Source organism: Cricetulus griseus, chromosome 3 (genome assembly GCF_003668045.3).
Source record: "Cricetulus griseus strain 17A/GY chromosome 3, alternate assembly CriGri-PICRH-1.0, whole genome shotgun sequence".
Lineage (NCBI taxonomy): Eukaryota > Metazoa > Chordata > Mammalia > Rodentia > Cricetidae > Cricetulus > Cricetulus griseus.
The window spans coordinates 162186276-162201602 of NC_048596.1; the positions used below are offsets into that span (position 1 = coordinate 162186276).

The 15327-nt window shown below is 44.8% G+C and overlaps 1 protein-coding gene across 2 annotated transcripts in view; it reads right to left on the reverse strand.

Annotated features, from left to right (window-relative positions):
• The window catches only part of Abcc12 (ATP binding cassette subfamily C member 12), a 67888-nt gene extending 59754 nt beyond the window's left edge, over positions 1 to 8134 (reverse strand). Inside the window, exons 1-4 of one of the 2 annotated variants that reach the window (XM_027406100.2) lie at positions 8016 to 8134; positions 4280 to 4435; positions 1151 to 1298; positions 630 to 866 (exon numbers count right to left, since the gene is read on the reverse strand). In XM_027406100.2, the coding sequence (XP_027261901.1) occupies positions 630 to 866; positions 1151 to 1298; positions 4280 to 4435; positions 8016 to 8134 (660 nt within the window). Of the gene's footprint in view, positions 1 to 629; positions 867 to 1146; positions 1299 to 4279; positions 4436 to 8015 lie in introns of both variants that reach the window. The other variant, XM_027406101.2, reaches the window with a different exon arrangement.
• Positions 8135 to 15327: the final 7193 nt, after the last annotated feature.

Consider the following 15327-nt stretch of genomic DNA (forward strand, 5'->3'; position numbering starts at 1 on the left):
ACATAGGATGGTTTGGATACACCAAAGGAGCAACTGGGAAAGAGAAGCAAGTCCTTTCACCAAATATCATGTGGGGTTTCCTTGACTGGGGAGTTTTTCCTTGAATAAGCAGCAATGATTTTTATTACTAAAGATTAAGGGCTTAAGAAAATGTCAACTCTGAAGGACAGTGCACATGGTTCTATATCTCTGGCACCAGAGATCTTACACAATTAGAATATTTTTTTTTCCAAAAAGAAGCAAGTTCTCACTAAACAGCCCAGGCTAGCCTCAATTTTCTATTGCTTCTGCCTCCGTCTCTTGAGTACTAGGATTACAGGCATGCACAATTTTTAGCTTGCCCTATAGTGTGCCCTATACTGTTTTATTGTCCTCACTGTAATAAAAGGGGTTGAATGGTGTCACCCTTGAGTTCTGTGGCAGCTTTTCAAGTTCAGCAGCTCAGATGTGAGCCCTCCTCTGCCTAACTTCCTTTTGCTTCCACCACCTCCCTTGGCAGGGGAGGTGACGTGGTGGGCAGGATATGAACGGGCAAAAAGGATTTGGTTACTCTGTCCAGGAAGCACAGCCCACACACTCACAGAACAGGACCAGTCTTCCAGGCGTACACTCCTTCCAGCTCTGCTTACCTCGCCTGCAGAGATGTGAGTCAATGTCTTAAAGGACAGCAGGTTTTTGAAAATCAGAGTGGAAAGGGCCACCTTCAATCGGATGGCTGTGCGGTAATTTATGGCCCAGGCAAGGGCCCAAAAGAGGACTTTAGTAAACTCGGTGGCAAAAAGGGCCAGACACAAGCAGATGCCAACCCCGACGTGTCCGGAGGAAATGCTGGTAATATGCTGAAGGATTTGGTGGATGAGAACTGTCTGTAAAATAGCACGGTGGAGAGAAGGGAGGGTGGCTGGAGAGGGCTCCCTCTACACAGGGGGCCTCTACTGCCAGCAAGCTGGCATTATAGGCAGACTTTTTCACTACTTTCAGCAGTGGTGGCTGCACTTGACAAGGACTGACTTTGTAGAAATCCACCCCCAAGGAACACAGAGATAAAGACAATGCACTAAAGCCACCAGGTCCTAGAGAAAGTGACTAAGCACATGTTTTGCCCAGCTGGGGATCTGGGAGACAATTTGGAAGAGCCAGCCCCACTCACCGGCCCTAAGGCTGCCATGATGATGCACAGGACATTGGCTACAACATCCATCAGCACACGGGTCCTCTGGAATTTCCAGACCACACGACCCAGAGAGGCCCGCTCAGGTCCTACCCTCTTTATTTCTTCATCCCAAAGAATCTGAAATCTGTAATGAATGAAAGGGGAAGGAAAAAGGACAGAAGTCTATGTCACCTATTGTCTGGAAATGCTTTGGTGAGCAAACTCTTGCAAAGGTGGATGGCACTGCCCTCGTCCTGGTAATTGGTGCCTTTGGACAAGCAGTATTCATTCATTCATTCTTCCTGGGCACAGGTAAGTAGTGGATGGAGGGGAAGGAGGTGTTCCCCAGACAGAGTAGCTGACGATATCTACACTGGGCACCACCCAAGGCTTTCCTTCCTCAGCCGCTGGCTACAACATCATTAATATAACCATAAGAAGATGGGAGCAATAGAGTTAAAAATCCTCCTTAGGGGAAAGGTGTCTCTTCTTTTACCAAGGTATGGTGGTGTGTGCCTATAATCCAAGTGGAGGCTGAGGCAGGAGAATTTGAAGTTTTAATCCAAACCTTATCTCAAGGAAACAAAAAAGATTGTCCATTTCAAAGATTTGAATGGAGTCCTTCACAACAGGTCTATGGCACATGAAGCTAAGGATGCTAGGAAGCAAGGCCAAGCAGACTCCCATGGGACTTCAACGGCCTCAGGAGGGCATTTAGGTTGTGCCAGGCTCTACATGCAAGGAAGACAACTACAGGTCTTTAGATCAATGAGATGAAATCATTTGCATATTTGAAAGATTACTTAGTGGATGGCAGTGTGATTAATTGTGGATACTCACAGCAAAAGTAAAAGATCACACAGGACATGAGGGGCATCAGGCCAGCGGCACAGTGATGGAAAGTTAACAGAGGTTCAAGGACAGGCAGTTAGGGGATGACAACAACACTTGTTGGATTAGATGTGGGAGGAAAGGAGAATGGAGACCAAGAGTAGCCCAGTTCTCAGTCTTAGCAACTGTGAGAATGGATAGGGGAGAGGAAGAAAGAGTATCACGAGGTTGGGGCCAAGGGTCAATAATGCAACTTTAAACTCTTGCCTAGCATGTGTGAAGCTACGTATTCAACACACAGGCAAAAAAAGAAAGGAAGGGAGGGAGGGAGGGAAGGGAGGGAGGGAGGGAAATCCTACATTCATACAGATGAAACTCCCTACACTTTAGATATTGAAACACGGGAGGCATCCAAGTACTGCTGATACTGGACCTCTGTAATTCAGATTATAGAAGAAAGGCCTGGGGTGAAGCTAGGCACATCACTAAATAGCCAACATTTATTTACTCTCCTGGCCTGAGTGAGAAAAATCAGCTGAGAAAAAAAGGGGCAGTTGATATTGGTCAGGAAACAAAAAAATCCCTAATGGGAAACACTAGCTAGAAAGTTAGAAGGAAAATCCAGCACCACACAGACACTGTACAGCCCTTCAAAACTAACCAGAAACCTTTTCAAGGCTGTAGAGAAATTAGCAGTAGCTGAGATTTCTTCAAGGCAGGGATAAGAGGCTGGGCAATTCTTCCCCTAGAAGCAACTTCGAGATGATAACTTGCACTTGACCCCTTTAGTATAAATTCCAGGATGTGTCATACTTTGGACCATGTGGCCAAAGTTGGGCAATCTCCAGGACAAAGAAAGGTAGCAGTTTTGAAGACCTTGCTTGGTCAAGACATTGTAGGTCCTCAGAACTAATTTCAATGCAAGTATCATAAAGAATGAGGTTTGCAACTGGAGAGATGGTTACAGCTAAGAACACTTGTGGTTCCTGCAGAGGACTTGGGTTTGCTTCTCAGCATCCATGTGGCAGCTCACAGCAATTTGTAACTCCACTTCCAGGGGATCTGGCACTCTCCTCTGACCTCCTCTGATAGCAAGCACATGCATTATGCTCACACACACATGCAGACAAAACACTCAGGCACATTAAAGGCAAAGCATGAATGAGACTGGTGTCTTTGTACAGATGTGAACAGGTCTTTTTAATTTTCAGCTGAAAAGAGCAAGGTGGCAGCCACACTATGTGCCCAATTTTTCTAAAGATTTTTTATTATATGCATATGTTTTGTTTGCACATATAGCTACACACCCAAAAAGAAAATTGGATCTGATATAGTTATAAATAGTTGTAGGTAGTGAGAACTGAACCCTGTTTAGTGTTCTTAACCACTGAGCAATCTTTCCAGCTCCATGTTCTATGTTTTAACCTCAACATAAAAAGCATAGCCTGAACTGAGTATGGTGATGGTGGTGCATGCCTTTAATCTTACCACTTGGGAGGCAGAGATAGGTGAATCTCTGAGTTCTAGGCCAGCCTGGTCTATACAGTGAGTCCCAGGCCAGCCAGGACTACACAGTAAGAGCCTCTCTCTCTCTCTCTCTCTCTCTCTCTCTCTCTCTCTCTCTCTCTCTCTCTCTCTCTCTCTCTCCCCCTCTCTCTCCCTCTCTCTCTCTCTCTCTCTCTCTCACACACACACACACTGTGGCCTGTAAGTGGTAAAGCATATGAGGCATTTTCTGCAAACAATAGCAGCACAGGTTATAGTTGCAAAGAGTAGAAAGAATCTGAACAGGGTCACCAACATGTTTATGGTGTCTTCCTCTGGCAGGGGAACAAAAGCATGGTGGGGAATCATCTTACTACTTAAACAGTGCTAAACTACAACTAATATCAATTAGTTGGGAACAGTAGTACATTTCCAAGTCATAAATGACTAATATGGGCAGCTTACAATACAGACATAATGATAATACTTCAAAAATAAATAAAACTAGAAATGATGCTTAGGGCTTCACGCAGCAGCCCAGTTGGGTCCCAAATAGCATAGACTGTCCATAGTGCTGCTCCTACAGTCCCCAGTCTCACATTAGAGCCCACTATGTTCTTTCTACCCAGTAATACTTTCCCCAGAGACTGGGCCAAGAAGTGCAGGCAGTTCAACCCATATCTCAATGAACAGCTACTGAGAAGGTCAACAGCTTCCAAATGTGTCAGTTTCTACAGGGAACACAGAAACAAGTAACAGAACTCTTGGGACCCCTTGCTTACAATGCCACCCCCTTGGTGACCCTGGTACCTCCTAGAATTGATGTCAGATGAGTCATATGGTGATAGCGGGGGCAAGGTGTCCACAGTCAGCGTATGCTTGTAACTTTGAATCATCACAGGTGTGAGCCAGGAAAATGTGGCAAAGGACAGCAGGCCAGCATCATCCACAGGATTGGGTGCCAACCTAGAGCAAATAGTATTCTCATGTTCCTGGGTGCTGGGCTCACTGCCCTAATACCCTGGCTTGTATTTCTAACCACAGTAGAAACCACAGTCATGTGTGGACCCTGGGGCTTGCATTCATCAGTCCTTTGCGTTGTTGGTGGTGTAGCTTACCCCAGCTCAGGAGAACAGATGGTGAATGCTCAGGAACACGCAGGTCAGCTGTTAAACACAGCCAATATTCAAAACTGAGTAACATACATTTAATTATATTACCCTGAAATTAAAGGAAACCAGACCCAAAACTTAGCATTACCTAATTATTTTACTATTTTTATTATAATTTTTAATATATTTATTAGATTACAAGTAAAAAACTACAGAACGTTGCATGAATTTACACATCATGCTGCATGGGGTCCATACTGATTGGTCCAGTTTTCACAAACATGCTGTTGAAGTGAGATTCACATCATTGCCCCTGTCCTCTTAAGTTCCTCACATTCATTTACCATCTTTGTGGTGGGAATATCCAGGAGTGGGGAGCCACTGTACATCTCTCCAACTTCATGTTCAGTGATGTCATGTTGGTAGCCAAGGTATAGTATTACATCATAAAAATTGAAAAATACATGGAATGAATATGGTCAAATTGGAATATGTGTGAGAGAGAAAGGAGGGAGATTGTCAAGACTAAACAATGTTTGAGACATGCTACAAGACCAAGAGATGCCACTTGATCTCTGTTACTCAGAAAAGGCAGCAGTTTTTAGTGTTGTGGTTAATGAAATATAAAATAATATACCAAATTATTGAGCATATGAGCTTGGACGTCAGACTGCTTGAGACACTATTGTAGAGTTTAAAATGACCCACTCTCTGGCTCTGTGTTCCAGGCCCTTAGTGTGGTCTTGTAGCTCATGTCAGCAAAAGGTGGAGTCTGTTTCCCTCACTCTGAATCTGAGATGTCCTGCAGCTCACTTTGGTGGACAAAACACAGAAAAAGTTGTGTGCTGGTGTGAGTATGAGTCTAAAGGTGTCCTGCCTGCATCCACCCATTCTCTTGAAAGTCCACTGGAGATTTTATGACTATATGGCCCAATTGTCTCGATTGTCCCAGTCAACTGTGGTCAACCCTCAGAAGCACACATGAGAGGAGTTTCAGTGAGGATCCAGTGATGATGGTGTACCAGAAACCTGAGACCTTGAACCAGATTCATTGCAATGTACATTTGCTAGTAAAGCTGATTGAAAGGTTATACTGTGTGACAGACACACTGCTCCCAATGCCACCAGGGCAAATGAAAAGGGGTTGGAGAGGAAGGAAAGGAGGAGAAACAAAGAGGGTTTTTTGGTTTTAGTTTTGGTCTTTTGGTTTTTGTTTCGCTTTTGTTTCGGTTTATTCTTGTTTTTGTTTGCTTGCTTGGTTTGCTCTGTTTTGTTTTGTTTTAAAATTTTCTTTCAGGGGTAGGGGTTCTGTAGGGGTGAAGGGAGGATATGGGGGGACAAGGGGTGAGCAGAATTAGGGTGCATTTTGTGAAATTCCCAAAGAATCAATAAAGAAATTATATTAAATAAATAAAAAAAAATAAATAAAGGCTGTGATATCCCGGCCCACAACCCCAGCAGAAGATTCCTACCCTACCAGAGGCCACACGGGTACTAGGAAACCCAGAAACCCCAGCAACTCGGAACCCCAAAGGCCACACCACTATCCAGAACCCCAAAGGCCAACCAGTTCTCATAACTCCAGAACCTCAGAGGTCACACAAGCTGCCAACTCCAATGGAGACACACTACTGAACCTAAAGATTTGCTGGTCACTAGAACCAGAGGCCACTTGGGCCAGAAGACCAGAGAGGAAACAGAAAGCAAGAGAAAAAAACATCCATCCAACAAAGACAAACTCATAGGCACCTAAACCTGTAATAACCCCAAACCCAGATGACTAGAGGCCAGCATAAGAACATATAACACCAAGGACAATATGGCACCACCAGAGCCCAGCCACCCTACTACAGCAGGCCCTGGATATTTCAGCACAGCTGAAGCACAAGAAAAGGACCTTAAGTCCAATCTTACAATGATGATAGAGGCCCTTAGAGAGGAAATGAACAAATCCCTTTAAGAAATCCAGGAAAACACTAACAAGTGAAGGAAATGAATAAAACTGTCCAAGACCTGAAAATGCAAATAGATACAATAAAGAAAACACAAACTGAGGGAACCCTGGAGATGGAAAATCTAGGTGAGTGAACAGGAACTACAGACACAAGCATAACCAACAGAATACAAGAGATGGAAGAGAGACTCTCAGACATAGAAGATAGGATAAAAGAAAGAAATACATGGGTCAAGGAAGACGCTAAATCTAAAAAGTTCCTGACACAAAACATCCAGGAAATCTAGGACACTGTGAAAAGACCAAACCTAAGAATACTAGGAATAGAAGAAGATTGCCAGATCAAAAGCCCAGGAAATATTTTTAAGAAAATGTTCCTAACCTAAATAAGGAGATGCCTATAAAGGCACAAGAAGCAACTAATGGGAACAGATGCAGAGACCCACAGCCAAACATTAGGTAGAGCTTGGGGAATTCTGTGGAGGGGGGAAGAGAATTGTAGGAGCCAGAGAGGTCAAGGACACTGTAAGAAAAGCCACAGACCCAACTAACCTGGGCTCATAGGGGCTCACAGAGACTGACCGACAACCAGGGAGCCTGCATGGGACTGACCCAGGTCCTCTGTATATATGTGACAGTTGTGTAGCTTGGTCTCCTCGTGGGACTCCTAATAGTGGGAGCAAGAGCTATTTATGACTCTTCTTCCAGCTTTTGGAACCCTATTCCTCATACTTGGTTGGCTTGTCCAGACTTAACACAAGGGGAGGTGCCTAGTCTTACTGCAACTTGATATGCCTTGTTTGGTTGATTTCCATGCGAGGCCTGCCCTTTTCTGAAGAGAAACAGAAGAGTGAACAGAGGAGGCAGAAGGACAGTGGGGGGGAGGGGACACTGGAAAGAGAGGAAGGAGGGGAAACCAGTCAGAATGTAATAATAAAATAATAATAATGAAAAAGAAAATTAATAAATTTAAATAAGTAAATAAATAAATTTTGAGAAGAAAAAAAGTAAAGGCTGCCTGTTTAAACTGCAGACAAGTGATTTAGCCTCTTCCAGTTGTCTTCCCATCAGCTAAAGATGGTGACAGAACCTCCAGAGTGAATAAAGAAGCAGGATGTGACGACACACATCTGCAATCCTAGCACTTGGGAGGCAGGAAGATGAGGCAGGAAGAGCCAGGCCACCCTGGTCTATAAAGCAAGGCTCTGTCTCAAAAAAAAAAAAAAAAAAAAGGAAGGTGAAAAATAAAACTGAATGAGAAGTTTATAAACTTCATGAACAGTCCCAGCACAGGAAAAGCTGCTGTGACATGCGCTGTCTTCCTCTCTCCGACCACAGAAAGAGGAAGTTAGTGGGCCATGAATGAGTGGATGTGTGGCTGGTTGGATGAATAAAAGGACAGGCATATGGAGGGGCACATGGAAGGCAGAGGTTGGGATCCCTGGGAGCCCCGCCCACCTCACTCCTCCTCCTGGCTCACCTTGCACAGGGTCGCACTGGGATCATGGTTTTCAGGCTGGGATCATATCTCTCAGAAAATGATCTCCGATGGCCTCGCCGATCCAGGTCTGAGATGAGGTAGGGGCCTTCACCCACCATTCTGATGGTGTTCAGGAGCCCTAGCCTCTTAACTTTGGGACAGTTTCACTCTGCAAAGATGGAGAAATCTCACTGAGAAATGAGGACACAGGGAGTAGAGTCAAAGCCACTGTCGCACCCAGACCTCTTTACTTGCTTTGAGCCCTCAAATATGGTTTTGCCCATCACTCTCTATCTAGGAAGGACAGTGGCCAGACACCACCAACACCCCTGAATCTACATTTTGAGTAAGCTTATCTCATTCCTCTTCTGTTCCAATCTTGAGTTGGCTGGGAACCACAGGTCCTCCTGTGAGGTTTCAGTGAGGGTCAACCCATGGGCAAGGCCGGTTCTCAGCCCAGCAAGGCAGCCTCAGGAAAATTGGTTCTGCTTTCTTAGTGTGGGTGAATTCTGCCATACTTGTACACCTTTATTTGTCTGGATCCTTCCAGGAGCTTATACAGCCATGTCCCCTCCAAATGTACACCCAGTGGGCAAAAGGAACTTCAACAAGGTCACTCCTCAGGACCAGCCACATCTTGACAAGTCCATGTTTCCATTAATTCTGTGGCCAATGCCCCCAGTAAAAACCTATCACCCAGGTGGAGAGAAATCATTCTGTGTCTGCCTGGCCTACAGATCAACTCCCCCATTTTTGGGGTTCCTACAGCAGGCAAGACCTATTTTAAGGTCCTGTCCTTTTCTGGGGCCTACCTCTGTGTTTGCCCTGAGTTCTCACAACAGCCCTCTCCCCAAGTACAAGAAATAAATGTTCCTTTATTGCTAAGCTGTGTTGAGATGATTTCTGTTCCTCTTAAGTAGAGGCTAGATCCATATTGTTTCGTAGACACAGGGCTCAATTTCCTATGAGTTCTTCCTGGAAGTTCTCCTGGCTAGAAAGAGCAATGAAATCACTTCTCATCACTGGTAAACCATGGAATGGAAGTGGCCCACAGTTGGATTCTTTTACAAATCCCTTACTATGGTGAAGAGGAAACTGAGGCTGGGAAAAGGGAAGGACTTCTTTACTCTGAAAATGACAGTCTTGTCTGTGGCAGTCCAAACTTGGGGAAAATTAAGCTTGCTCCTCTTCCTCTGGTAACCTGGAAAAAATTCCTTAGGTGTCCTGTATTACAAGAGGCATGCCTCAGGAACAATATGCCTTTTTTCTCACAACAAAATATGAAAACAAAAACTCCTTTATCGAAACAGGAAAAAGCAGAAGCTGAGACATGAAATTGGATGGGAGAGGCACATGTTTTATGTGCAGCAGATCTGCTCAAAGACTCTTCATTCTGTTAATGAATATTAATGACCAGAATGCCACAGACATGGCTCCAGAATCCTAATTCAATCAGGAAATAGAAATTTCCAAAGTTGCTAAACCTTTTGCTAATGTGGGCCCCAGCCCCTCCTTATGTATACTCTCACACTCTGCTCCAGCCAGGCTAAATGTATTAATGTCCCCTGAACAAAGTGCCAATCCCTCCTGCTGCTGCTGAGTCTTTGTGCACACCCCTGGAGCAATCTGACCCCTCCTTCACTTGTCCAATTCCTGTTCAGACTCTGAGGCTCAAATCACACCTCTCCTTTGCTGAGAAATTTTCCTTTTTACCCAAATGACTATGGGCTTCATGTCTCTCTCACTAACAGCTGTACTTTAATGCTTAGCCCAGTTGCTGTACATACTACCTATTTGGTGCATATGTGTCCATTGGGATTAATAGCGGCAAGTATCTGAGAAGTCTGAAACAGAAATGTTCCCCTCGAAGAAAAAAGAAATGAGAATACAATAGCACCATTATACAATAAATCACAGGACACTAAAGTAAGGTGTAAGCTAAGAAATCAGATGGGGGGTGGGGCGCTAAGTAGTAAAGTATCCCACAAACACCTAAAAAGCACACAATAAGCAATGGAAAATTTTAAAAACAAAACAACAGCAACCATAAGAGATAAATAGAAGACAAAAAGCAAGCTAATAGTCTTAAACTAAATCATACCAATGGTTATATTAGATACACATTTCAACTTTTGAAAACAGAGATTGTCCAAGAGTAGAAAAGCAAGATCCCATGACATACCGCCTACAAGAGACAGGTTTTTAAACCTGAAGATACAGCTAGTTGCAGTGGTGAATGATTGTAAGCTCAGCTATTCAGTCGGTTGGGGTGGAAGGAGCATAGATTCAAGCCCTGTCTGGTCAACTTAGCACAGCCCTGCCTCAAAGAAAAAGTAACAACCAGCAAAGAACTGGAGATACAGTTCAGGGTTAGAGGAGCCTACAAGGCCCTAGGGTCAATCCAAAGTACCACTGAGATAAATAAATACATGGGCAAAGTGTCTAGGAAAGGAAAAATCCCACTGGTAAGACATACAGAGAAAGACGTGAATGGGCTTTTGAGAGAGAAGGGTTTCTTTTTTCTAATTTTTTTATTAGTTCAAATTAGGAATAAGCTTGCTTCACATGCCAATCCCTCCTCCCTCTCCCTCCCCTCCCCCAAGGGAAGGGTTTCTTAAGGCAAATTGAAAGCATAATTAAAGTCATAACTAAGGCCACCACACTGAAATCTCAAACTTGTCAATCAGAGGGCATCATTGATTTAACTGTTAGGAAAAGCTGATGTAAATACAACCCTTTAACTGTAAAGAATTAGTACTTAAAATTTATTAAAGATTTCTATAGACCAATAATGAATAAATACTCAATTAGAAAGGTAAACAAAAGATGTGGCTAGGTAATTGACAGGCGAGCTCATTGAACACATGAAGCCAGTGTGGTGGCACACACCTGCAGTCCCAGCACAGAGAAGACAAGTCAGTAATGAGTTTGAGGTCAGTCTGTGCTCCATAGTAAGAGCCTGTCTCAAAACAACAAAACAGCAACAAATTCTTTTTAAAACACACAGGAAAATATGCTCAGTCTCTAAGCTGCAGTGGTGTTAAAACCTCAAAAACAGCTACCTCTGGTTCTTCAAATAGGCAATATTATGAAGCCTGAAAATTGTGGGGCTTGGCATAGGTAAGAGTACTGCCACTTTTAAACCCTGCTGGTGAGAAGGTAAATTGTGCCAATAATTTATAAGTCAATTTAGCATCATCAACATAGCCAGCAACCAGGTATGCCCATGGCAGATGACACAGTCTCCCTTAAGCAAGTGTTCGTGATGTAGCCTAAAATTTGCAAGCTCCTTTTCACTCCCTTCTCTAATCCTCTCCTGCCTGTTACCTTCTTCTCTCATGCTCATTGGTGTCAAGACAGAAATGCAATATAAAGCACACACACCAGCAAACAACCCACAGACAATGGCATCTCATGAAAACATACTTTGCTGACTTAATGCTTGTAGCAGCTGTTTACCATGTCTTCAACATGCAGATAAGAAAATGGCTTGACAAACTGAACACTACGAACACAGCACACTGCTACTTAAAACTAAAGGCAAATGAACTAGACCCGCATATCAACCTATATGAGTAGCGCATGTGATAGGCTGAGAGAGAGAGAGAGACAGAGAGAGAGACAGAGAGAGAACCTTAGCATCACAGAAGACAAAAGCAGCAAGGAAATGTTTCTGCTTAGAGAAAACCAAAGACAGGATAGCTAAAAGCACCATACAATCCTGTGTGGCATGCTGGACAAGGAAAAACAACTAAAGGGCATGAATGGGACAACTGAAGAAGTTAGCATGTGGGCTGTGGGTTGTGCAGCAATGTTAAGTTAAAGTCGAATGTCCTCCTTTTGATTGTTAAATGATTGAAGATACTTATCATTTTGATGATTCTGGTTATATAAGAATCAGTATTCCTGAGAAATAAGTATTCAGAGGAAATGCAGCAAATTATCTGAGACTTTCAAATGTGTCAATAATAATAATAAAAGCCAAGCATAGGGGCACACACCTGCAGTTTTAGCACAGAGCACGGACACAGGGGTCTGGAGGTCACAGACAGTGCTAATAAATAATGCATGCAGAGAATATTAAAGTCATCCTGGAAGCTTGTTATTTTGTCTGAGTATAGCTGAAATTTCTTATCATTATTCTTACCACCTTTCTGTGAATTTGAAATCATTTACAAATGAAAAACTAAACGTTTTTAAGAAGAAAGAACCCTAGAGGGAATGCATTGTTTTCCTTCTGTGAAACTGATTGCCATTTCCCTGTGAACCCTGCTTAAATCTCAGGGACCAGGAAGACCACACACATGCCTCTGCCATTTGAAGGCAATCACTGTGTTTTGTTTCAGCTTGTCCCAGCCTCTATTCCTTCCTTGTCCAGTCTCAACTTCTGACTCCTCCATCCTGACAAGACTCAGCCTGCCTTACATGACTTCTGGTTTCTTGTTCACCTCTTCACTGGGAAAGGTTCCTGTCAGTTTGTCTGAGGTGGTAAACATCCCAAGAAGCCTAGCACAAGAAGCCAACCTCCCTCATGTCTAACACAGAAGGCCATGCATAGGAAACTGGTACTGGGAGGTCATTTCCTGGAACAAGCTGAACTAAGATGTCCTAAGATGCAGCTGGAACGGTATTTTACTAAAATTGGCAGCCCATGGTGGGGGGAGTGACACTCTTTAAATCAGGAAGTGTGCTTTGGGTAACGTCTCTCTCCCGTCTGGCGTGCCATCCTTTGCCAGGAGCAGGAAGCTGCCTAGAGTGAGAAGGAATCTGCTTGCCAGCAGTCACAGAGAAGCAGGAGCAGATGATGGGGGTGGTGGTGGGGGTGGGAGGTGGGGGGGGAGTCAGGGGGGCAGGATGATAGGTGGTTTGCTAGGACCCTGCAGCCATCATTCATAATGGAGCACCCCGGGACTGGCAGGAGATTGTGAACAGTTCCTGGAGCCCCTTGCTGTTTTCAGGTGGGGGTGCCTAACCTAACAATCTATGGGGCAGGCAGAAGCAGAGAAGCCTCTACTTAGAACAAAGAGCACAAACATATGCAATTTAGAAGTCCATTTTATATGGTCTGCATAGCTCAATTTTTTCCCCCAGTTTGTAGAAAACATCTATTAAGAGCAGCACGTTTTCTTTAAGGGATTTCTTGCTTGGCCAAAAAATCCCAACAGCTATCATGGCTATAATCAGACACTGCAAAACAATGGGCACCCAGGCTGCTCTGAGCCACAGGCTGCAGCACAGCTGCTGGTCCCTGGCTCTGAGCAACTGGGCTGCCTAACCTTTATCATCACATGAGCACTGCTGTTCTCACAGCGTTTGTTTTCCCCTGTCCTTGACTCTGTTCAAAGTGGGAGGAGAGAAGCTATCTAGAGGGCAGCTTTGGAAGAAACCTCTCCTCCGCCTACACTGTGCTCCCTTACATTCAGAACATTTACAAGGGCACATTCTCATTACAAATCAGACTTCTGTGGCTTCACATCTGCTGTGGTCGTCCTACCTCAGGACTCCATCCATTCCCTGCAGCTGCATCTTTCACCAGAAAACCCTTCCCGATAAGAGGCTATGGTCCCCACCTCCCCATAAATCCTCACTCTACCCTCTCCCCCTCTCCCTCGCCTCTTCCCTCTCCCTCCTTCTCCCTCCCTCCCTCCCCATTTCTCTCTTCCTTCCGCCCTCCCTCCTTGCCTCTCCCTCCATCTCATTTTCTGGTGCTAGGAACTGAATCCAAGGCTCCATGCATGCTACTGAACTACACCCAACCCAGTAAATCCATTATTAATACAAAGTATCCGATGCCTCCTATCCCTCCCCACTTCCTTCATGACCTGAGCTGCCTACCCTTCAGAGGAGAAGCTTTAGGTTGCTTTCCTCAGGTCTGGCTCCTCACTTCTACCGCTCAGCCATAGTGACTGTCCCCAGTATCCTACGCCAGCCAACCTAAAACATTAATCTTAAGTGATGAAGAGTTAATGTCAGGGTTGGGGAGAGGAGGAGGAAAGGCCACAGATAAGCAGCATAAAGGCCAATTCAAGTCCTCTTATGCCTAAAAAGCCTAAAATAGTAGCTTGTGGCAACGTCTCCAAATGAGGCCACCCACTTAGCACAGAACTGGTCTACCATGACTCAAGAAAGGTAAGAACTCTCATTTTAAACCTATGAGAACCACAAAGGAATGCAATGTGAATTCGAGATCTTTTTCAAAAGAGTTAGTCTCTCAGTGAAATTGTGAGCAGTACTCTGTAAGCATGCATGTGAGCATGTGCATGTGTGTGCACAGAACCGAAAGACCTAACTTGTTCAGTTCAGGCTTCTGTTTAAATGTTCAGATCTTGACTTGTTTCTGTTATTTTCTTTCACATATCACAAGGCTCCAAAACTAGAATTGTCCCAGGCCTCTTTCATAGCTGGGAACCCTCAACTAGCGCTTCCTCCTACAGGGGCAGACAAGGTTGTACTTGTCACCCCCTACAGCCTGCCCTAAGGATGGGTGACAGAGACCCCTCAGAACTAACTGGGGACCACTAATTGCAAACAGAGTTGAGCTTTGCCTGGGCAGGGGATGAGTAAATTCCTGGGATGAGATGAAGAGGGAGAGTGGCCAGAAGCCATGGCCATGGCCATTCTTACCTAGCTGCCTCCTCTGCAGACCTCAGGCTTAGTTTCTCTTGCTGGCCTGCTGGGAGCCCTCCTCTCCAACTGCCCCATATAACTGCCGCTCCCACCACACCTGAGGAGGGAACTCTGAGGGAGCCAACATTCCCTCAGGATCACATTAAAGGGCACTACGCCATCCAGGAATTGACACCAGGCCCCTGCCTTGGGCGTTAGAGCTCACCTGGCATGCTGGCATAGCCTTTCCTCCAGTCTGCCACAGAATACCCTTGTCTATGAGGAGATGAAGCCTCCTCCAACCCCCTTCCCACTGGGTGAGGACACCAAGGAGCAGAGGCTTCCCACAGCTGACTCCAGCACAGGCCAGCAGGGCTGAGGTCATTCTCCGCATCTCCTGACTGGTACTCCAGGCCCTGCCCATTTCTGGCCCTGTGTTCCTCCTGAAAAATGCCAACTGTAAGTGCTGAAAGGCAGTAAGAAACCAACCTTCAAAATAGAAAATCTCATTCATTCATTCATTCAGCAGAAATCAATGGGGCAGGTTGAATTCTTCCCTGCCCTACTTGAACAAATGCTCAGCCTGAGACTAGAACTCACTCTTGTGCAAAGGACTCTGCAGTGAGCACTGCATACCTGGAGACAGAGGGCTTGGCTGATTCCTTACTGGCTTCTGTACCTTGCCCAGAGTAGGTGACCAATTACA